We start from the raw sequence: 23,024 nt of genomic DNA, 5'->3' as shown, positions 1-23,024 counted from the left end.
TTTCGTATGTTCTGTATCTCGAGATCAAACTACTCATGAGTTATGTAAGTATATCCAGGTTTCGTATGTTCTGTATCTCTAAATCAAACTACTCATGAGTTACGTAAGTATATCCATGTTTCTTGTGTTCTGTATCTCTAGATCAAACTACACATGAGTTTTGTAAGTATATCCATGTTTCTTGTGTTCTGTATCTTTAGATCAAACTACTCACGAGATATGTAAATATATCGAAGTATCTTGTGTTCTATATCTCAAGAACAAACTACTCATGAGTTATGCAAGTATATCCAGGTTTCTTGTGTTTTGTATCTCTAGATCAAACTACTCATGAGTTATGTAAGTATATCCAGGTTTCTTGTGTTCTGTATCTCTAGATCAAACTACTCATGAGTTTTGTAAGTATATCCATGTTTCGTATGTTCTGTATCTCGAGATCAAACTACTCATGAGTTACGTAAGTATATCCAGGTTTCGTATGTTCTGTATCTCTAAATCAAACTACTCATGAGTTACGTAAGTATATCCATGTTTCTTGTGTTCTGTATCTCTAGATCAAACTACTCATGAGTTTTGTAAGTATATCCATGTTTCTTGTGTTCTGTATCTTTAGATCAAACTACTCATGAGATATGTAAATATATCGAAGTATCTTGTGTTTCTGTATCTCTAGATAAAACTACTCATGAGTTATGCAAGTATATCCAGGTTTCTTGTGTTCTGTATCTCTAGATCAAACTACTCATGAGTTATGTAAGTATATCCAGGTTTCGTATGTTCTGTATCTCGAGATCAAACTACTCATGAGTTATGTAAGTATATTCAGGATTCGTATGTTCTGTATCTCTAGATCAAACTACTCATGAGTTATGTAAGTATATCCATGTTTCTTGTGTTCTGTATCTCTAGATCAAACAACTCATGAGTTTTGTAAGTATATCCATGTTTCTTGTGTTCTGTATCTTTAGATCAAACTACTCACGAGATATGTAAATATATCGAAGTATCTTGTGTTTCTGTATCTCTAGATAAAACTACTCATGAGTTATGCAAGTATATCCAGGTTTCTTGTGTTTTGTATCTCTAGATCAAACTACTCATGAGTTATGTAAGTATATCCATGTTTCTTGTGTTCTGTATCTCTAGATCAAACTACTCATGAGTTATGTAAGTATATCCATGCTTTTTGTGTTCTGTATCTCTAGATCAAACTACTCATGAGTTATGTAAGTATATCCAGGTTTCTTGTGTTCTGTATCTCTAGATCAAACTACTCATGAGTTTTGTAAGTATATCCATGTTTCTTGTGTTCTGTATCTCTAGATCAAACTACTCATGAGTTTTGTAAGTATATCCATGTTTCTTGTGTTCTGTATCTCTAGATCAAACTACTCATGAGTTATGTAAGTATATCCATGTTTCATATGTTCTGTATCTCGAGATCAAACTACTCATGAGTTATGTAAGTATATCCAGGTTCGTATGTTCTGTATCTCTAAATCAAACTACTCATGAGTTACGTAAGTATATCCATGTTTCTTGTGTTCTGTATCTCTAGATCAAACTACTCATGAGTTATGTAAGTATATCCATGTTTCTTGTGTTCTGTATCTCTAGATCAAACTACTCATGAGTCTTGTAAGTATATCCATGTTTCTTGTGTTCTGTATCTTTAGATCAAACTACTCACGAGATATGTAAATATATCGAAGTATCTTGTGTTCTATATCTCAAGAACAAACTACTCATGAGTTCTGTAAGTATATCCAGGTTTCGTGTGTTCTATATCTCAAGAACAAACTACTCATGAGTTATATAAGTATATCCATGTTTCGTATGTTCTGTATCTCTAGATCAAACTACTCATGAGTTATGTAAGTATATCCATGTTTCGTATGTTCTGTATCTCGAGATCAAACTACTCATGAGTTATGTAAGTATATTCAGGATTCGTATGTTCTGTATCTCTAGATCAAACTACTCATGAGTTATGTAAGTATATCCATGTTTCTTGTGTTCTGTATCTCTAGATCAAACAACTCATGAGTTTTGTAAGTATATCCATGTTTCTTGTGTTCTGTATCTTTAGATCAAACTACTCACGAGATATGTAAATATATCGAAGTATCTTGTGTTTCTGTATCTCTAGATAAAACTACTCATGAGTTATGCAAGTATATCCAGGTTTCTTGTGTTTTGTATCTCTAGATCAAACTACTCATGAGTTATGTAAGTATATCCAGGTTTCTTGTGTTCTGTATCTCTAGATCAAACTACTCATGAGTTTTGTAAGTATATCCATGTTTCTTGTGTTCTGTATCTCTAGATCAAACTACTCATGAGTTATGTAAGTATATCCATGTTTCGTATGTTCTGTATCTCGAGATCAAACTACTCATGAGTTATGTAAGTATATCCAGGTTTCGTATGTTCTGTATCTCTAAATCAAACTACTCATGAGTTACGTAAGTATATCCATGTTTCTTGTGTTCTGTATCTCTAGATCAAACTACTCATGAGTTTTGTAAGTATATCCATGTTTCTTGTGTTCTGTATCTTTAGATCAAACTACTCATGAGATATGTAAATATATCGAAGTATCTTGTGTTTCTGTATCTCTAGATAAAACTACTCATGAGTTATGCAAGTATATCCAGGTTTCTTGTGTTCTGTATCTCTAGATCAAACTACTCATGAGTTATGTAAGTATATCCAGGTTTCTTGTGTTCTGTATCTCTAGATCAAACTACTCATGAGTTTTGTAAGTATATCCATGTTTCTTGTGTTCTGTATCTCTAGATAAAACTACTCATGAGTTATGCAAGTATATCCAGGTTTCTTGTGTTCTGTATCTCTAGATCAAACTACTCATGAGTTATGTAAGTATATCCATGTTTCTTGTGTTCTGTATCTCTAGATCAAACTACTCATGAGTTATGCAAGTATATCCAGGTTTCTTGTGTTCTGTATCTCTAGATCAAACTACTCATGAGTTTTGCAAGTATATCCAGGTTTCTTGTGTTCTGTATCTCTAGATCAAACTACTCATGAGTTATGTAAGTATATCCAGGTTTCTTGTGTTCTGTATCTCTAGATCAAACTACTCATGAGTTATGTAAGTATATCCATGTTTCTTGTGTTCTGTATCTCTAGATCAAACTACTCATGAGTTATGTAAGTATATCCAGGCTTTTTGTGTTCTGTATCTCTAGATCAAACTACTCATGAGTTATGTAAGTATATCCAGGTTTCTTGTGTTCTGTATCTCTAGATCAAACTACTCATGAGTTTTGTAAGTATATCCATGTTTCTTGTGTTCTGTATCTCTAGATCAAACTACTCATGAGTTATGTAAGTATATTCAGGTTTCGTATGTTCTGTATCTCTAGATCAAACTACTCATGAGTTATGTAAGTATATCCATGTTTCTTGTGTTCTGTATCTCTAGATCAAACAACTCATGAGTTTTGTAAGTATATCCATGTTTCTTGTGTTCTGTATCTTTAGATCAAACTACTCATGAGGTATGTAAATATATCGAATTATCTTGTGTTTCTGTATCTCTAGATAAAACTACTCATGAGTTATGCAAGTATATCCAGGTTTCTTGTGTTTTGTATCTCTAGATCAAACTACTCATGAGTTATGTAAGTATATCCATGTTTCTTGTGTTCTGTATCTCTAGATCAAACTACTCATGAGTTATGTAAGTATATCCATGCTTTTTTGTGTTCTGTATCTCTAGATCAAACTACTCATGAGTTATGTAAGTATATCCAGGTTTCTTGTGTTCTGTATCTCTAGATCAAACTACTCATGAGTTTTGTAAGTATATCCATGTTTCTTGTGTTCTGTATCTCTAGATCAAACTACTCATGAGTTTTGTAAGTATATCCATGTTTCTTGTGTTCTGTATCTCTAGATCAAACTACTCATGAGTTATGTAAGTATATCCATGTTTCGTATGTTCTGTATCTCGAGATCAAACTACTCATGAGTTATGTAAGTATATCCAGGTTTCGTATGTTCTGTATCTCTAGATCAAACTACTCATGAGTTATGTAAGTATATCCATGTTTCTTGTGTTCTGTATCTCTAGATCAAACTACTCATGAGTTATGTAAGTATATCCATGTTTCTTGTGTTCTGTATCTCTAGATCAAACTACTCATGAGTTATGTAAGTATATCCATGTTTCTTGTGTTCTGTATCTCTAGATCAAACTACTCATGAGTTATGTAAGTATATCCAGGTTTCTTGTGTTCTGTATCTCTAGATCAAACTACTCATGAGTTATGTAAGTATATCCATGTTTCTTGTGTTCTGTATCTCTAGATCAAACTACTCATGAGTTATGTAAGTATATCCATGTTTCGTATGTTCTGTATCTCGAGATCAAACTACTCATGAGTTATGTAAGTATATTCAGGATTCGTATGTTCTGTATCTCTAGATCAAACTACTCATGAGTTATGTAAGTATATCCATGTTTCTTGTGTTCTGTATCTCTAGATCAAACAACTCATGAGTTTTGTAAGTATATCCATGTTTCTTGTGTTCTGTATCTTTAGATCAAACTACTCATGAGATATGTAAATATATCCAAGTATCTTGTGTTCTGTATCTCTAGATAAAACTACTCATGAGTTATGCAAGTATATCCAGGTTTCTTGTGTTTTGTATCTCTAGATCAAACTACTCATGAGTTATGTAAGTATATCCAGGTTTCTTGTGTTCTGTATCTCTAGATCAAACTACTCATGAGTTTTGTAAGTATATCCATGTTTCTTGTGTTCTGTATCTCTAGATCAAACTACTCATGAGTTATGTAAGTATATCCATGTTTCGTATGTTCTGTATCTCGAGATCAAACTACTCATGAGTTATGTAAGTATATCCAGGTTTCGTATGTTCTGTATCTCTAAATCAAACTACTCATGAGTTATGTAAGTATATCCATGTTTCTTGTGTTCTGTATCTCTAGATCAAACTACTCATGAGTTTTGTAAGTATATCCATGTTTCTTGTGTTCTGTATCTTTAGATCAAACTACTCATGAGTTATGTAAATATATCGAAGTATCTTGTGTTTCTGTATCTCTAGATAAAACTACTCATGAGTTATGCAAGTATATCCAGGTTTCTTGTGTTCTGTATCTCTAGATCAAACTACTCATGAGTTATGTAAGTATATCCAGGTTTCTTGTGTTCTGTATCTCTAGATCAAACTACTCATGAGTTTTGTAAGTATATCCATGTTTCTTGTGTTCTGTATCTCTAGATCAAACTACTCATGAGTTATGCAAGTATATCCAGGTTTCTTGTGTTCTGTATCTCTAGATCAAACTACTCATGAGTTATGTAAGTATATCCATGTTTCTTGTGTTCTGTATCTCTAGATCAAACTACTCATGAGTTATGCAAGTATATCCAGGTTTCTTGTGTTCTGTATCTCTAGATCAAACTACTCATGAGTTTTGCAAGTATATCCAGGTTTCTTGTGTTCTGTATCTCTAGATCAAACTACTCATGAGTTATGTAAGTATATCCAGGTTTCTTGTGTTCTGTATCTCTAGATCAAACTACTCATGAGTTATGTAAGTATATCCATGTTTCTTGTGTTCTGTATCTCTAGATCAAACTACTCATGAGTTATGTAAGTATATCCAGGCTTTTTTGTGTTCTGTATCTCTAGATCAAACTACTCATGAGTTATGTAAGTATATCCAGGTTTCTTGTGTTCTGTATCTCTAGATCAAACTACTCATGAGTTTTGTAAGTATATCCATGTTTCTTGTGTTCTGTATCTCTAGATCAAACTACTCATGAGTTATGTAAGTATATCCAGGTTCTGTATGTTCTGTATCTCTAGATCAAACTACTCATGAGTTATGTAAGTATATCCATGTTTCTTGTGTTCTGTATCTCTAGATCAAACAACTCATGAGTTTTGTAAGTATATCCATGTTTCTTGTGTTCTGTATCTTTAGATCAAACTACTCACGAGGTATGTAAATATATCGAATTATATTGTGTTTCTGTATCTCTAGATAAAACTACTCATGAGTTATGCAAGTATATCCAGGTTTCTTGTGTTTTGTATCTCTAGATCAAACTACTCATGAGTTATGTAAGTATATCCATGTTTCTTGTGTTCTGTATCTCTAGATCAAACTACTCATGAGTTATGTAAGTATATCCATGTTTTTTGTGTTCTGTATCTCTAGATCAAACTACTCATGAGTTATGTAAGTATATCCAGGTTTCTTGTGTTCTGTATCTCTAGATCAAACTACTCATGAGTTTTGTAAGTATATCCATGTTTCTTGTGTTCTGTATCTCTAGATCAAACTACTCATGAGTTTTGTAAGTATATCCATGTTTCTTGTGTTCTGTATCTCTAGATCAAACTACTCATGAGTTATGTAAGTATATCCATGTTTCGTATGTTCTGTATCTCGAGATCAAACTACTCATGAGTTATGTAAGTATATCCAGGTTTCGTATGTTCTGTATCTCTAGATCAAACTACTCATGAGTTACGTAAGTATATCCATGTTTCTTGTGTTCTGTATCTCTAGATCAAACTACTCATGAGTTATGTAAGTATATCCATGTTTCTTGTGTTCTGTATCTCTAGATCAAACTACTCATGAGTTATGTAAGTATATCCATGTTTCTTGTGTTCTGTATCTCTAGATCAAACTACTCATGAGTTATGTAAGTATATCCAGGTTTCTTGTGTTCTGTATCTCTAGATCAAACTACTCATGAGTTTTGCAAGTATATCCAGGTTTCTTGTGTTCTGTATCTCTAGATCAAACTACTCATGAGTTATGTAAGTATATCCATGTTTCGTATGTTCTGTATCTCGAGATCAAACTACTCATGAGTTATGTAAGTATATCCAGGTTTCGTATGTTCTGTATCTCTAAATCAAACTACTCATGAGTTACGTAAGTATATCCATGTTTCTTGTGTTCTGTATCTCTAGATCAAACTACTCATGAGTTTTGTAAGTATATCCATGTTTCTTGTGTTCTGTATCTTTAGATCAAACTACTCATGAGATATGTAAATATATCGAAGTATCTTGTGTTTCTGTATCTCTAGATAAAACTACTCATGAGTTATGCAAGTATATCCAGGTTTCTTGTGTTCTGTATCTCTAGATCAAACTACTCATGAGTTATGTAAGTATATCCAGGTTTCTTGTGTTCTGTATCTCTAGATCAAACTACTCATGAGTTTTGTAAGTATATCCATGTTTCTTGTGTTCTGTATCTCTAGATAAAACTACTCATGAGTTATGCAAGTATATCCAGGTTTCTTGTGTTCTGTATCTCTAGATCAAACTACTCATGAGTTATGTAAGTATATCCATGTTTCTTGTGTTCTGTATCTCTAGATCAAACTACTCATGAGTTATGCAAGTATATCCAGGTTTCTTGTGTTCTGTATCTCTAGATCAAACTACTCATGAGTTTTGCAAGTATATCCAGGTTTCTTGTGTTCTGTATCTCTAGATCAAACTACTCATGAGTTATGTAAGTATATCCAGGTTTCTTGTGTTCTGTATCTCTAGATCAAACTACTCATGAGTTATGTAAGTATATCCATGTTTCTTGTGTTCTGTATCTCTAGATCAAACTACTCATGAGTTATGTAAGTATATCCAGGCTTTTTGTGTTCTGTATCTCTAGATCAAACTACTCATGAGTTATGTAAGTATATCCAGGTTTCTTGTGTTCTGTATCTCTAGATCAAACTACTCATGAGTTTTGTAAGTATATACATGTTTCTTGTGTTCTGTATCTCTAGATCAAACTACTCATGAGTTATGTAAGTATATTCAGGATTCGTATGTTCTGTATCTCTAGATCAAACTACTCATGAGTTATGTAAGTATATCCATGTTTCTTGTGTTCTGTATCTCTAGATCAAACAACTCATGAGTTTTGTAAGTATATCCATGTTTCTTGTGTTCTGTATCTTTAGATCAAACTACTCACGAGGTATGTAAATATATCGAATTATATTGTGTTTCTGTATCTCTAGATAAAACTACTCATGAGTTATGCAAGTATATCCAGGTTTCTTGTGTTTTGTATCTCTAGATCAAACTACTCATGAGTTATGTAAGTATATCCATGTTTCTTGTGTTCTGTATCTCTAGATCAAACTACTCATGAGTTATGTAAGTATATCCATGCTTTTTGTGTTCTGTATCTCTAGATCAAACTACTCATGAGTTATGTAAGTATATCCAGGTTTCTTGTGTTCTGTATCTCTAGATCAAACTACTCATGAGTTTTGTAAGTATATCCATGTTTCTTGTGTTCTGTATCTCTAGATCAAACTACTCATGAGTTTTGTAAGTATATCCATGTTTCTTGTGTTCTGTATCTCTAGATCAAACTACTCATGAGTTATGTAAGTATATCCATGTTTCGTATGTTCTGTATCTCGAGATCAAACTACTCATGAGTTATGTAAGTATATCCAGGTTTCGTATGTTCTGTATCTCTAAATCAAACTACTCATGAGTTACGTAAGTATGTCCATGTTTCTTGTGTTCTGTATCTCTAGATCAAACTACTCATGAGTTATGTAAGTATATCCATGTTTCTTGTGTTCTGTATCTCTAGATCAAACTACTCATGAGTTATGTAAGTATATCCATGTTTCTTGTGTTCTGTATCTCTAGATCAAACTACTCATGAGTTATGCAAGTATATCCAGGTTTCTTGTGTTCTGTATCTCTAGATCAAACTACTCATGAGTTTTGCAAGTATATCCAGGTTTCTTGTGTTCTGTATCTCTAGATCAAACTACTCATGAGTTATGTAAGTATATCCAGGTTTCTTGTGTTCTGTATCTCTAGATCAAACTACTCATGAGTTATGTAAGTATATCCATGTTTCTTGTGTTCTGTATCTCTAGATCAAACTACTCATGAGTTATGTAAGTATATCCAGGCTTTTTGTGTTCTGTATCTCTAGATCAAACTACTCATGAGTTATGTAAGTATATCCATGTTTCTTGTGTTCTGTATCTCTAGATCAAACAACTCATGAGTTTTGTAAGTATATCCATGTTTCTTGTGTTCTGTATCTTTAGATCAAACTACTCACGAGGTATGTAAATATATCGAAGTATCTTGTGTTTCTGTATCTCTAGATAAAACTACTCATGAGTTATGCAAGTATATCCAGGTTTCTTGTGTTTTGTATCTCTAGATCAAACTACTCATGAGTTATGTAAGTATATCCATGTTTCTTGTGTTCTGTATCTCTAGATCAAACTACTCATGAGTTATGTAAGTATATCCATGCTTTTTGTGTTCTGTATCTCTAGATCAAACTACTCATGAGTTATGTAAGTATATCCAGGTTTCTTGTGTTCTGTATCTCTAGATCAAACTACTCATGAGTTTTGTAAGTATATCCATGTTTCTTGTGTTCTGTATCTCTAGATCAAACTACTCATGAGTTTTGTAAGTATATCCATGTTTCTTGTGTTCTGTATCTCTAGATCAAACTACTCATGAGTTATGTAAGTATATCCATGTTTCGTATGTTCTGTATCTCGAGATCAAACTACTCATGAGTTATGTAAGTATATCCAGGTTTCGTATGTTCTGTATCTCTAAATCAAACTACTCATGAGTTACGTAAGTATGTCCATGTTTCTTGTGTTCTGTATCTCTAGATCAAACTACTCATGAGTTATGTAAGTATATCCATGTTTCTTGTGTTCTGTATCTCTAGATCAAACTACTCATGAGTTTTGTAAGTATATCCATGTTTCTTGTGTTCTGTATCTTTAGATCAAACTACTCACGAGATATGTAAATATATCGAAGTATCTTGTGTTCTATATCTCAAGAACAAACTACTCATGAGTTCTGTAAGTATATCCAGGTTTCGTGTGTTCTATATCTCAAGAACAAACTACTCATGAGTTATATAAGTATATCCATGTTTCGTATGTTCTGTATCTCTAGATCAAACTACTCATGAGTTATGTAAGTATATCCATGTTTCGTATGTTCTGTATCTCGAGATCAAACTACTCATGAGTTATGTAAGTATATTCAGGATTCGTATGTTCTGTATCTCTAGATCAAACTACTCATGAGTTTTGCAAGTATATCCAGGTTTCTTGTGTTCTGTATCTCTAGATCAAACTACTCATGAGTTATGTAAGTATATCCATGTTTCTTGTGTTCTGTATCTTTAGATCAAACTACTCACGAGATATGTAAATATATCGAAGTATCTTGTGTTTCTGTATCTCTAGATAAAACTACTCATGAGTTATGCAAGTATATCCAGGTTTCTTGTGTTTTGTATCTCTAGATCAAACAACTCATGAGTTTTGTAAGTATATCCATGTTTCTTGTGTTCTGTATCTTTAGATCAAACTACTCACGAGATATGTAAATATATCGAAGTATCTTGTGTTTCTGTATCTCTAGATAAAACTACTCATGAGTTATGTAAGTATATCCATGTTTCTTGTGTTCTGTATCTCTAGATCAAACTACTCATGAGTTATGTAAGTATATCCATGCTTTTTGTGTTCTGTATCTCTAGATCAAACTACTCATGAGTTATGTAAGTATATCCAGGTTTCTTGTGTTCTGTATCTCTAGATCAAACTACTCATGAGTTTTGTAAGTATATCCATGTTTCTTGTGTTCTGTATCTCTAGATCAAACTACTCATGAGTTTTGTAAGTATATCCATGTTTCTTGTGTTCTGTATCTCTAGATCAAACTACTCATGAGTTATGTAAGTATATCCATGTTTCGTATGTTCTGTATCTCGAGATCAAACTACTCATGAGTTATGTAAGTATATCCAGGTTTCGTATGTTCTGTATCTCTAAATCAAACTACTCATGAGTTACGTAAGTATGTCCATGTTTCTTGTGTTCTGTATCTCTAGATCAAACTACTCATGAGTTCTGTAAGTATATCCAGGTTTCGTGTGTTCTATATCTCAAGAACAAACTACTCATGAGTTATATAAGTATATCCATGTTTCGTATGTTCTGTATCTCTAGATCAAACTACTCATGAGTTATGTAAGTATATCCATGTTTCGTATATTCTGTATCTCGAGATCAAACTACTCATGAGTTATGTAAGTATATTCAGGATTCGTATGTTCTGTATCTCTAGATCAAACTACTCATGAGTTATGTAAGTATATCCATGTTTCTTGTGTTCTGTATCTCTAGATCAAACAACTCATGAGTTTTGTAAGTATATCCATGTTTCTTGTGTTCTGTATCTTTAGATCAAACTACTCACGAGATATGTAAATATATCGAAGTATCTTGTGTTTCTGTATCTCTAGATAAAACTACTCATGAGTTATGCAAGTATATCCAGGTTTCTTGTGTTTTGTATCTCTAGATCAAACTACTCATGAGTTATGTAAGTATATCCATGTTTCTTGTGTTCTGTATCTCTAGATCAAACTACTCATGAGTTTTGTAAGTATATCCATGTTTCTTGTGTTCTGTATCTCTAGATCAAACTACTCATGAGTTATGTAAGTATATCCATGTTTCGTATGTTCTGTATCTCTAGATAAAACTACTCATGAGTTATGCAAGTATATCCAGGTTTCTTGTGTTCTGTATCTCTAGATCAAACTACTCATGAGTTATGTAAGTATATCCAGGTTTCTTGTGTTCTGTATCTCTAGATCAAACTACTCATGAGTTTTGTTAGTATATCCATGTTTCTTGTGTTCTGTATCTCTAGATCAAACTACTCATGAGTTATGCAAGTATATCCAGGTTTCTTGTGTTCTGTATCTCTAGATCAAACTACTCATGAGTTTTGCAAGTATATCCAGGTTTCTTGTGTTCTGTATCTCTAGATCAAACTACTCATGAGTTATGTAAGTATATCCAGGTTTCTTGTGTTCTGTATCTCTAGATCAAACTACTCATGAGTTATGTAAGTATATCCATGTTTCTTGTGTTCTGTATCTCTAGATCAAACTACTCATGAGTTATGTAAGTATATCCAGGCTTTTTGTGTTCTGTATCTCTAGATCAAACTACTCATGAGTTATGTAAGTATATCCAGGTTTCTTGTGTTCTGTATCTCTAGATCAAACTACTCATGAGTTTTGTAAGTATATCCATGTTTCTTGTGTTCTGTATCTCTAGATCAAACTACTCATGAGTTATGTAAGTATATCCATGTTTCGTATGTTCTGTATCTCTAGATCAAACTACTCATGAGTTATGTAAGTATATCCAGGCTTTTTGTGTTCTGTATCTCTAGATCAAACTACTCATGAGTTATGTAAGTATATCCAGGTTTCTTGTGTTCTGTATCTCTAGATCAAACTACTCATGAGTTTTGTAAGTATATCCATGTTTCTTGTGTTCTGTATCTCTAGATCAAACTACTCATGAGTTATGTAAGTATATCCATGTTTCGTATGTTCTGTATCTCTAGATCAAACTACTCATGAGTTATGTAAGTATATCCAGGTTTCGTATGTTCTGTATCTCTAAATCAAACTACTCATGAGTTACGTAAGTATATCCATGTTTCTTGTGTTCTGTATCTCTAGATCAAACTACTCATGAGTTTTGTAAGTATATCCATGTTTCTTGTGTTCTGTATCTTTAGATCAAACTACTCACGAGATATGTAAATATATCGAAGTATCTTGTGTTCTATATCTCTAGCACAAACTACTCATGAATTATGTAAGTATATCCAGGTTTCGTGTGTTCTGTATCTCAAGAACAAACTACTCATGAGTTCTGTAAGTATATCCAGTTTTCGTGTGTTCTATATCTCAAGAATAAACTACTCACGAGTTATGTAAGTATATCGAAGTTTCTTGTGTTCTGTATCTCTAGATCAAACTACTCATGAGTTATACAAGTATATCCATGTTTCTTGTGTTCTGTATCTCTAGATCAAACTACTCATGAGTTTTGTAAGTATATCGAAGTTTCTTGTGTTCTATATCTCTAGATCAAACTACTCATGAGTTATGTAAGTATATTCATGTTTCGTATGTTCTGTATCTCCAGATCAAACTACTCATGAGTTATGTAAGTATATCCATGTTTCGTATGTTCTGTATCTCTAGATCAAACTACTCATGAGTTATGTAAGTATATCCATGTTTCTTGTGTTCTGTATCTTTAGATCAAACTACTCATGAGTTTTGTAAGTATATCCATGTTTCTTGTGTTCTGTATCTTTAGATCAAACCACTCACGAGTTATGTAAGTATATCGAAGTTTCTTGTGTTCTGTGTCTCTAGATGAAACTACTCATGAGTTATACAAGTATATCCATGTTTCTTGTGTTCTGTATCTCTAGATCAAACTACTCATGAGTTTTGTAAGTATATCGAAGTTTCTTGTGTTCTATATCTCTAGATCAAACTACTCATGTGTTCTTTAAGTATATCCATGTTTCTTGTGTTTTGTATCTCTGGAACAAACTACTCATGAGTTATGTAAGTATATCCCGGTTTCTTGTGTTCTATATCTCTGGAACAAACTACTCATAAGTTCTGTAAGTATATCCAGGTTATTTGTGTTCTGTACCTCTGGAACAGACTACTCATGAGTCTTGCATATCCAGAAGATGTGAGAACTTCATAACAACTACACTTCTAGATGGTTTGGAAGATAAATCATCACTGAAATAATGGAATATTAAGCAGTTGGAATGGATAATTTTACATACAGAGCTTTAAAAACACGTATTATTCATGGGAGAGGATTTCTTGTCAGCTGTTCTATACAGTTTATTATGGTATCTCTGTTATCTACCCTTTTAACCCTCTAAATTACTAGCGAACACTTGAAATAAACAACACAGACTTTGGATATGATAATAATATCAGACAGAACACTTCAAATAAACAACACAGTCTCTGAATATGATAATAATATCATACAGAGCACTTTGAATAAACAACACAGATCCTGGATATGATAATAATATCAGACAGAACACTTTGAATAAACAACACAGACTTTGGATATGATAATAATATCATACAGAACACTTTGAATAAACAACACAGACTTTGGATATGATAATAATATCAGACAGAACACTTTGAATAAATAACACAGATCCTGGATATGATAATAATATCAGACAGAACACTTTGAATAAATAACACAGATCCTGGATATGATAATAATATCAGACAGAACACTTTGAATAAACAACACAGACTTTGGATATGATAATAATATCATGCAGAACACTTTAAATAAACAACACAGATCCTGGATATGATAATAATATCAGACAGAACACTTTGAATAAACAACACAGATCCTGGATATGATAATCATATCATACAGATCACTTTGAATAAATACCAGACTCTGGATATGATACTAATATCATACAGAACACTTTGAATAAATAACACAGATCCTGGATATGATAATAATATCAGACAGAACACTTTGAATAAATAACACAGATCCTGGATATGATAATAATATCAGACAGAACACTTTGAATAAACAACACAGACTTTGGATATGATAATAATATCATACAGAACACTTTAAATAAATAACACAGATCCTGGATATGATAATAATATCAGACAGAACACTTTGAATAAACAACACAGATCCTGGATATGATAATAATATCAGACAGAACACTTTGAATAAAGAACACAGACTTTGGATATGATAATAATATCAGACAGAACACTTTGAATAAATAACACAGATCCTGGATATGATAATAATATCAGACAGAACACTTTGAATAAACAACACAGACTTTGGATATGATAATAATATCAGACAGAACACTTTGAATAAATAACACAGATCCTGGATATGATAATAATATGAGACAGAACACTTTGAATAAACAACACAGATCCTGGATATGATAATAATATCAGACAGAACACTTTGAATAAACAACACAGACTTTGGATATGATAATAATATCATACAGAACACTTTAAATAAACAACACAGATCCTGGATATGATAATAATATCAGACAGAACACTTTGAATAAACAACACAGATCCTGGATATGATAATCATATCATACAGAACACTTTGAATAAATACCAGACTCTGGATATGATACTAATATCATACAGAACACTTTGAATAAATAACACAGATCCTGGATATGATAATAATATCAGACAGAACACTTTGAATAAATAACACAGATCCTGGATATGATAATAATATCAGACAGAACACTTTGAATAAACAACACAGACTTTGGATATGATAATAATATCATACAGAACACTTTAAATAAATAACACAGATCCTGGATATGATAATAATATCAGACAGAACACTTTGAATAAACAACACAGATCCTGGATATGATAATAATATCAGACAGAACACTTTGAATAAACAACACAGACTTCGGATATGATAATAATATCAGACAGAACACTTTGAATAAATAACACAGATCCTGGATATGATAATAATATCAGACAGAACACTTTGAATAAACAACACAGACTTTGGATATGATAATAATATCATACAGAACACTTTAAATAAATAACACAGATCCTGGATATGATAATAATATCAGACAGAACACTTTGAATAAACAACACAGATCCTGGATATGATAATAATATCAGACAGAACACTTTGAATAAACAACACAGACTTTGGATATGATAATAATATCAGACAGAACACTTCGAATAAATAACACAGATCCTGGATATGATAATAATATCAGACAGAACACTTTGAATAAACAACACAGACTTTGGATATGATAATAATATCAGACAGAACACTTTGAATAAATAACACAGATCCTGGATATGATAATAATATGAGACAGAACACTTTGAATAAACAACACAGATACTGGATATGATAATAATATAAACCCGATCAACGGTCGTAAACAGACACACAACATGTTTCGACATTGTTCGCGTCATTTTCGGGAGGGTGAAAACAAATGTTGTTTGACACATAAATATAAAAAGCTATTTGTTGCATGACAACAAATTTTGTGTTTATGTGCCACACAGCATTTGTGTTTCACACTCACGTGAAAACGTGTAGCGTTGATTAATGGCTGTTGTTAATAACATTTTAATGTTGCATAACATAACGTTAATGTTTGAATATTTTAATATGTTTCATACAAATTTCTTTAAATTTTATCTAACATACGTCTTGATTGCGAGAATAAATAGAACACTACAGATGAGACCCACTGAGAATATTGGTATGTGATATATAGAACACAACAGATGAGTCCCACTGAGAATATTGGTATGTGATATATAGAACACTACAGGTGAGACCCACTGAGAATATTGGTATGTGATATATAGAACACTACAGTTGAGGCCCACTGAGAATATTGGTATGTGATATACAGAACACTACAGATGAGGCCCACTGAGAATATTGGTATGTGATATATAGAACACTACAAATGAGGCCCACTGAGAATATTGGTATGTGATACATAGAACACTACAGATGAGTCCCACTGAGAATATTGGTATGTGATATATAGAACACTACAGATGAGTCCTACTGAGAATATTGGTATGTGATATATTGAACACTACAGATGAGGCCCACTGAGAATATTGGTATGTGATATATAGAACACTACAGATGAGTCCCACTGAGAATATTGGTATGTGATATATAGAACACTACAGATGAGGCCCACTGAGAATATTGGTATGTGATATATAGAACACTACAGATGAGTCCCACTGAGAATATTGGTATGTGATACATAGAACACTACAGATGAGTCCCACTGAGAATATTGGTATGTGATATATAGAACACTACAGATGAGTCCCACTGAGAATATTGGTATGTGATATATAGAACACCACAGATGAGTCCCAGTGAGTATATTGGTATGTGATATATAGAACACTACAGATGAGACCCACTGAGAATATTGGTATGTGATATATAGAATATATAGATGAGTCCCACTGAGAATATTGGTATGTGATATATAGAACACCACAGATGAGTCCCACTGAGAATATTGGTATGTGATACATAGAACACTACAGATGAGACCCACTGAGAATATTCGTATGTGATATATAGAACACTACAGATGAGTCCCACTGAGAATATTGGTATGTGATAAATAGAACACTACAGATGAGTCCCACTGAGAATATTGGTATGTGATATATAGAACACTACAGATGAGTCCCACTGAGAATATTGGTATGTGATATATAAAACACTACAGATGAGTCCCACTCAGAATATTGGTATGTGATATATAGAACACTACAGATGAGGCCCACTGAGAATATTGGTATGTGATATATAGAACACTACAGATGAGTCCCACTGAGAATATTGGTATGTGATACATAGAACACTACAGATGAGTCCCACTGAGAATATTGGTATGTGATACATAGAACACTACAGATGAGTCCCACTGAGAATATTGATATGTGATATATAGAACACCACAGATGAGTCCCAGTGAGTATATTGGTATGTGATATATAGAATATATAGAACACTACAGATGAGACCTACTGAGAATATTAGTATGTGATATATAGAATATATAGAACACTACAGATGAGACTTACTGAGAATATTAGTATGTGATATATAGAACACTACAGATGAGTCCCACTGAGAATATTGGTATGTGATACATAGAACACTACAGATGAGACCCACTGAGAATATTCGTATGTGATATATAGAACACTACAGATGAGTCCCACTGAGAATATTGGTATGTGATAAATAGAACACTACAGATGAGTCCCACTGAGAATATTGGTATGTGATATATAGAACACTACAGATGAGTCCCACTGAGAATATTGGTATGTGATAAATAGAACACTACAGATGAGACCCACTGAGAATATTGGTATGTGATATATAGAACACTACAGATGAGTACCACTGAGAATATTGGTATGTGATATAATACCTCAGGGTTGTATTATCTATTCTGGATAAGATTATAATATCAAGTAATTCAATCCAGTGAGTAGAAATTACTGTATGCATAAGATATGGATAAGAAATTACTGGAATAATTAGTCTGTTGTTCACTTCTCACAAGTTTTGTGTAAACAGGGAATTTTATGTCAGACTTTAAAATATTCGTGTTTGTTTAGCTTCTAATTTAGGCCTCCAGTAAGAACTATGCTAGGGTTTTGTCCGCGGGGTACACATATATTTTAGAGTTATACACGTAAAAAGAGTCAGAACCGAACAATCCTGACTTCACTGTAAATAGACAAGATTTACTAAACACAAGACTCGACTACGTTGTCTCATTTGGCAAGTATCCAACACACAAGTAGAAACCAAACGACGTGTGTCAGTTAGTCCCAGGAAGAGTGCAGTGTTCAGCAAGAGAAAATCCTTTTTGTTTAATTCACGTATTGCAAAGAATGTGAAATTGACGTTTTTTATGAAATCTGATGTAATTTTTATGTTTTCCCGGCAAATGAAAAGATTGGTTAATATATTTCATTACTACAGTATTTCGTTAATTGTCACGAGTTTTGTAAAATATTAAATTGCTGTATTACAAAAATATACAAAATTTAAATTTAAAGGCATTGAATACTAAAAACAAACACATGAAGTCTTAGTAAATATGAAACCACGTAATATGAAACATAATTCTTACTAAATACAAGAACTATAAACTACACAAGCTTACTAAATACAGAAATATCATATTATGTCATAGATGTTATAATTAAGATTTTAGTATTCTTGAAACAGCACAACTGTTCAAGCAAGTACGTTATTGTGATTGGTTGCGTATATGTTAATCCGAGCAAGTACACACTTGTGATTGGTTACATATACGTTAGTTGGAGCAAGTACATGCTTGTGATTGGTTACATTAAACTTCAACTTTGTAGTTAAAAATAAACAATAATTGTAAAGGAAAACTTACCAAATTCAGAGTAATAAAGATGAGAAAAGCTTTTTTTTTCTTTGTATTATGTTGAAGAGTAGAATAGAAGGTTTAGGCTTAACAACACATAAACAAGTAATTACTTGTTGTATTAATTATCTTATCACAAGATCGAACACTGACTAAATTCATGGTCTGTTTACAAAACCGCATTCTCCACAAAGTACAGGTTTATACTAAACTTAACAATACCAATACTGAGAACGCCTTAATACAATAAAGTGTACAACGTACCTCATAGAATACTTCAGTTGTCCATCTCGACGTACCCTTATGAACTTATTCGGGACCGTCACATTATGTAGATACGAACTTTTTCCATTTAAGAAATACGTATCTGGAATCCAAACTCTCTGTAGGAACTTCCAATCCATGGAAAGTACTTCCAACTCATTACTCTGAAACACCAATCGTTTGTCCCACCATGTCTGTCGGAAATAGCAGTCCATTGAATACACCTGGGGCCATTTGTGAAAATATTAATTTGTTTAAGTTGATCTTTTCTACCAAGTATTTAACGTTTTTAAAAATGGAAAGTGGTTGAATTCAATTTGCAAACTTTCAATTTGTTTATTTATGTGAAAATTAATTAACGAACCACAAAATAACCTGTAGTTTAGTTTAGCTTCACGAAAATTCTGAAAAATAATCTAATTTCATTAGACCTAGTTACCACTATACAGTAGTTAGAATCACTCGGAAAATAGTTTAATTTAATTAGACCTAGATACCACTATACAGTTTTAGAATCACTCGGAAAATAGTTTAATTTAATTAGACATAGTTATCACTATATAGTGGTTAAAATCACTCGAAAATTAGTCTAATTTAAATAGACCTAGTTACCACTATACAGTGGTTAGAATCACTCAATAAATAGTTTAATTTAATTGGACCTAATTACCACTACACAGTGGTTAGAGTCACTCGAGAAATAATCTAATTTAAATAGACCTAGTTACCACTACACAGTGGTTAGAGTCACTCGAGAAATAATCTAATTTAAATAGACCTAGTTACCACTATACAGTGGTTAGAATCACTCGATCATGATTCTACATAATAATAATTTATTTCTGGATTTCAGATATCTATCTTTATTTGATTCGATAGTCAAAAATAACAACAACAAAGCAAATGTTTCGGGAGTTTAAAACCTGCTGTCCCAGTTGAGACTCAGACATCGCTTGAATGTATTATCACAACACAGACACCATCTGGATACAACTCAGGCACTATGCGAATAGATTATTATAACACAGGCGGAGTTCGAATATATTATTAGAACTCAGACACAATCTGGATAAATTATTATAACACAACACCATCTGGATAGATTATTACAACTGAGACATCATCTGATTATTTTATCACAACACACACACCGTCTAGACATATATTATTACAACATAGACACCATCTGTAGAGATTATTACAACAGAGGTACGCACCCGGATACATTATTACAACATATATATCACCTGTATATATTATTACCACAAAGACACCGTCTGGATATATTATCACAACACAGACACCGTTTGGATATATTATTACAAAACAGGCAATAACTGGATATATTATAACACACAGATACCGTCTGGATATATTATCACAACACAGACACCGTCTGGATATATTATCACAACACAGACACCGTTTGAATATATTATTACCACACAGACACCATCTGGATATATTATCACAACACAGACACCGTTTGGATATATTATTACAAAACAGGCAATAACTGGATATATTATAACACACAGACACCGTCTGGATATATTATCACAACACAGACACCGTCTGGATATATTATCACAACACAGACACCGTTTGAATAAATTATTACCACACAGACACCATCTGGATATATAATTACAACACATAGACCATCTAGATATATTATTACAACACATAGACCATCTAGATATATTATTACAACACATAGACCATCTAGATATATTATTCACTGGGTTTGCCGATCAATAATTTTAATTTAGTGTAAAACTCATCTTCGAGAGTCTGGGGACTTTTGATTTTTGCTGATACCTCCCCCTAGTTTTTGTTTTCACGAAGCTTCTCTCACAAAACGTTATGCGCGAGATATCTATTTGAGAACACCGATGACTTCCTACAGACCACGAGTCCGTGTCTAAGGACCGAAATGAGAACCAAGTAAAACCTAAATTGTGTTTACTACAAGCTTTCTGTTTCATCAAGGGAACGTTTGGTCCAGTGAGGCTGTCCTATCTATCCAATCAAACTAAACCCTAAAAGAAAACCCTCATGTCCAGCCCTTATCATTCAAGCATTTCCCTTACATTAATTGCATCACAACACCCAAAGACAATCATTTCAAATGCCATGTACTCTGATAGAAAACTTAAGCTGTCTGAGCTGAAGAGGAGACCGACCAAAAGTGTTAATACCCATACCAGCCGTTCTGAGATACAATTTTATTTCAAGTGGGTTTCTTGTCATCAAGAATTACTTCAACAGTCTCATGTCCCTAAAACAGATCCTCTCTTTATAAAAAAATAAGTTCAGAGATATTAACTTATCCTCATATGATAATCTTTTTATTTCAAATATCATTCTAGGAACCTTCCTCTGAACCTAACAATTCAAAGTCTTTCCTGAGGTAAAAAGCCCAGAAGTGAACACAGTACTCCAAACGTAACCTGACCAGTGACCTATACAATGAAATTACAACCTTATTAGACTTGTATCCAGTACTTCTGCAGATAAAACCTAAAATCATATTTGCTTTACTACCAGCAACAGTACATCGATTGGATGGTGTAAGAAATTGATCAACCATTACACCAAGATCTTAAATGGGGCTCTAGTTGTACTTGTAAAACTGCCCATTTTTTTAACTACTGAAATGAGAATCCGGGGTTTTAAGAAGTTACGTAGAATTGAGACTAGATTGGGCCTAATTAAGACAAGATTGGGCCTAATTAAGACTAGATTGGGCCTAATTAAACTTGATGCTCAGAATGTCGAAATAAATCATGAACGATTTCTCAGAGTGTCTTACATTCTTGATTTTGGAGTAGTCAAGAAAAATAAGAGAAATAAAAATGATATTCGTTGTTTTTAACATTATAAAATATTGATATTAGTAGAGCACGATTCCAACTACAGAGGGCTGTACTGTTTGATAGTAGTAGAGCACGATCCCAACTACAGAGGGCTGTACTGTTTGATAGTATTAGAGCACGATTCCAACTACAGAGGGCTGCACTAGTTGATAGTAGTAGAGCACGATTCCAACTACAGAGGGCTGTACTAGTTGATAGTATTAGAGCACGATTCCAACTACAGAGGGTTGCACTAGTTGATTGTAGTAGAGCACAATTACAACTACAAAGGGCTGCCCTACTTAGTATAATTTTACCAATACAATGTATGTGTGTGTTTTTTTCTTATAGCAAAGCCACATCGGGCTTTCTGCTGAGCCCACCGAGGGAAATTGAACCCCTGATTTTAGCGTTGTAAATCCGTGGGCATACCGCTGTACTAGCGGCGGGCAACTAATACAAAATATTACGGATTTGGTGGGTAACTTATCAAATAAATAAATTTTGGGTGAATGTATTTATCAACGGGTACAAACAATTTCAGATACTGGACTCCTCACATCAGATGAACAGGAATAGCTAACACTTAAGATGTGTGTAGCCTCAGAATGTGTTTTGAAAACCTTACGTCATATAGCTAAGCCTAATTCAGAATTTTCTACTATTTACATCCGTCATTATGATACAAATCACACTATCAGATAACGTTCATGACTGCTATGTATTTCTACCAGTTCAATGTTTTTTATTTCTAATTCCGTTCACGTTTCTATAGCAACAGTTCACACAAACTTCTACATTTAATAACTTTAAAACACACTTCGGCCACTAACAATGAAATTATCTTTGGCACTCTAAGTTATTTCTGGGAGAACGTATACGATATTAAATCCAATCTTTAATATTTTAATAGTGCGTCTTACA

General features: G+C 32.9%; 1 protein-coding gene across 3 annotated transcripts in view; it reads right to left on the bottom strand.

Moving 5' to 3' along the window:
• LOC143247828 (gamma-aminobutyric acid receptor subunit alpha-6-like) overlaps positions 1-23,024 on the bottom strand; it is a 71,715-nt gene that overhangs the window by 32,886 nt on the left and 15,805 nt on the right. For 2 of the 3 annotated variants that reach the window (XM_076496349.1, XM_076496351.1), the window contains one exon: positions 19,243-19,466. In XM_076496349.1, the coding sequence (XP_076352464.1) occupies positions 19,243-19,466 (224 nt within the window). The remainder of the gene's footprint in view (positions 1-19,242; positions 19,467-23,024) is intronic. The other variant, XM_076496350.1, reaches the window with a different exon arrangement.

This window comes from Tachypleus tridentatus, chromosome 3 (genome assembly GCF_004210375.1).
Source record: "Tachypleus tridentatus isolate NWPU-2018 chromosome 3, ASM421037v1, whole genome shotgun sequence".
NCBI lineage: Eukaryota > Metazoa > Arthropoda > Merostomata > Xiphosura > Limulidae > Tachypleus > Tachypleus tridentatus.
This window is presented reverse-complemented; position numbering and strand designations above follow the sequence as displayed.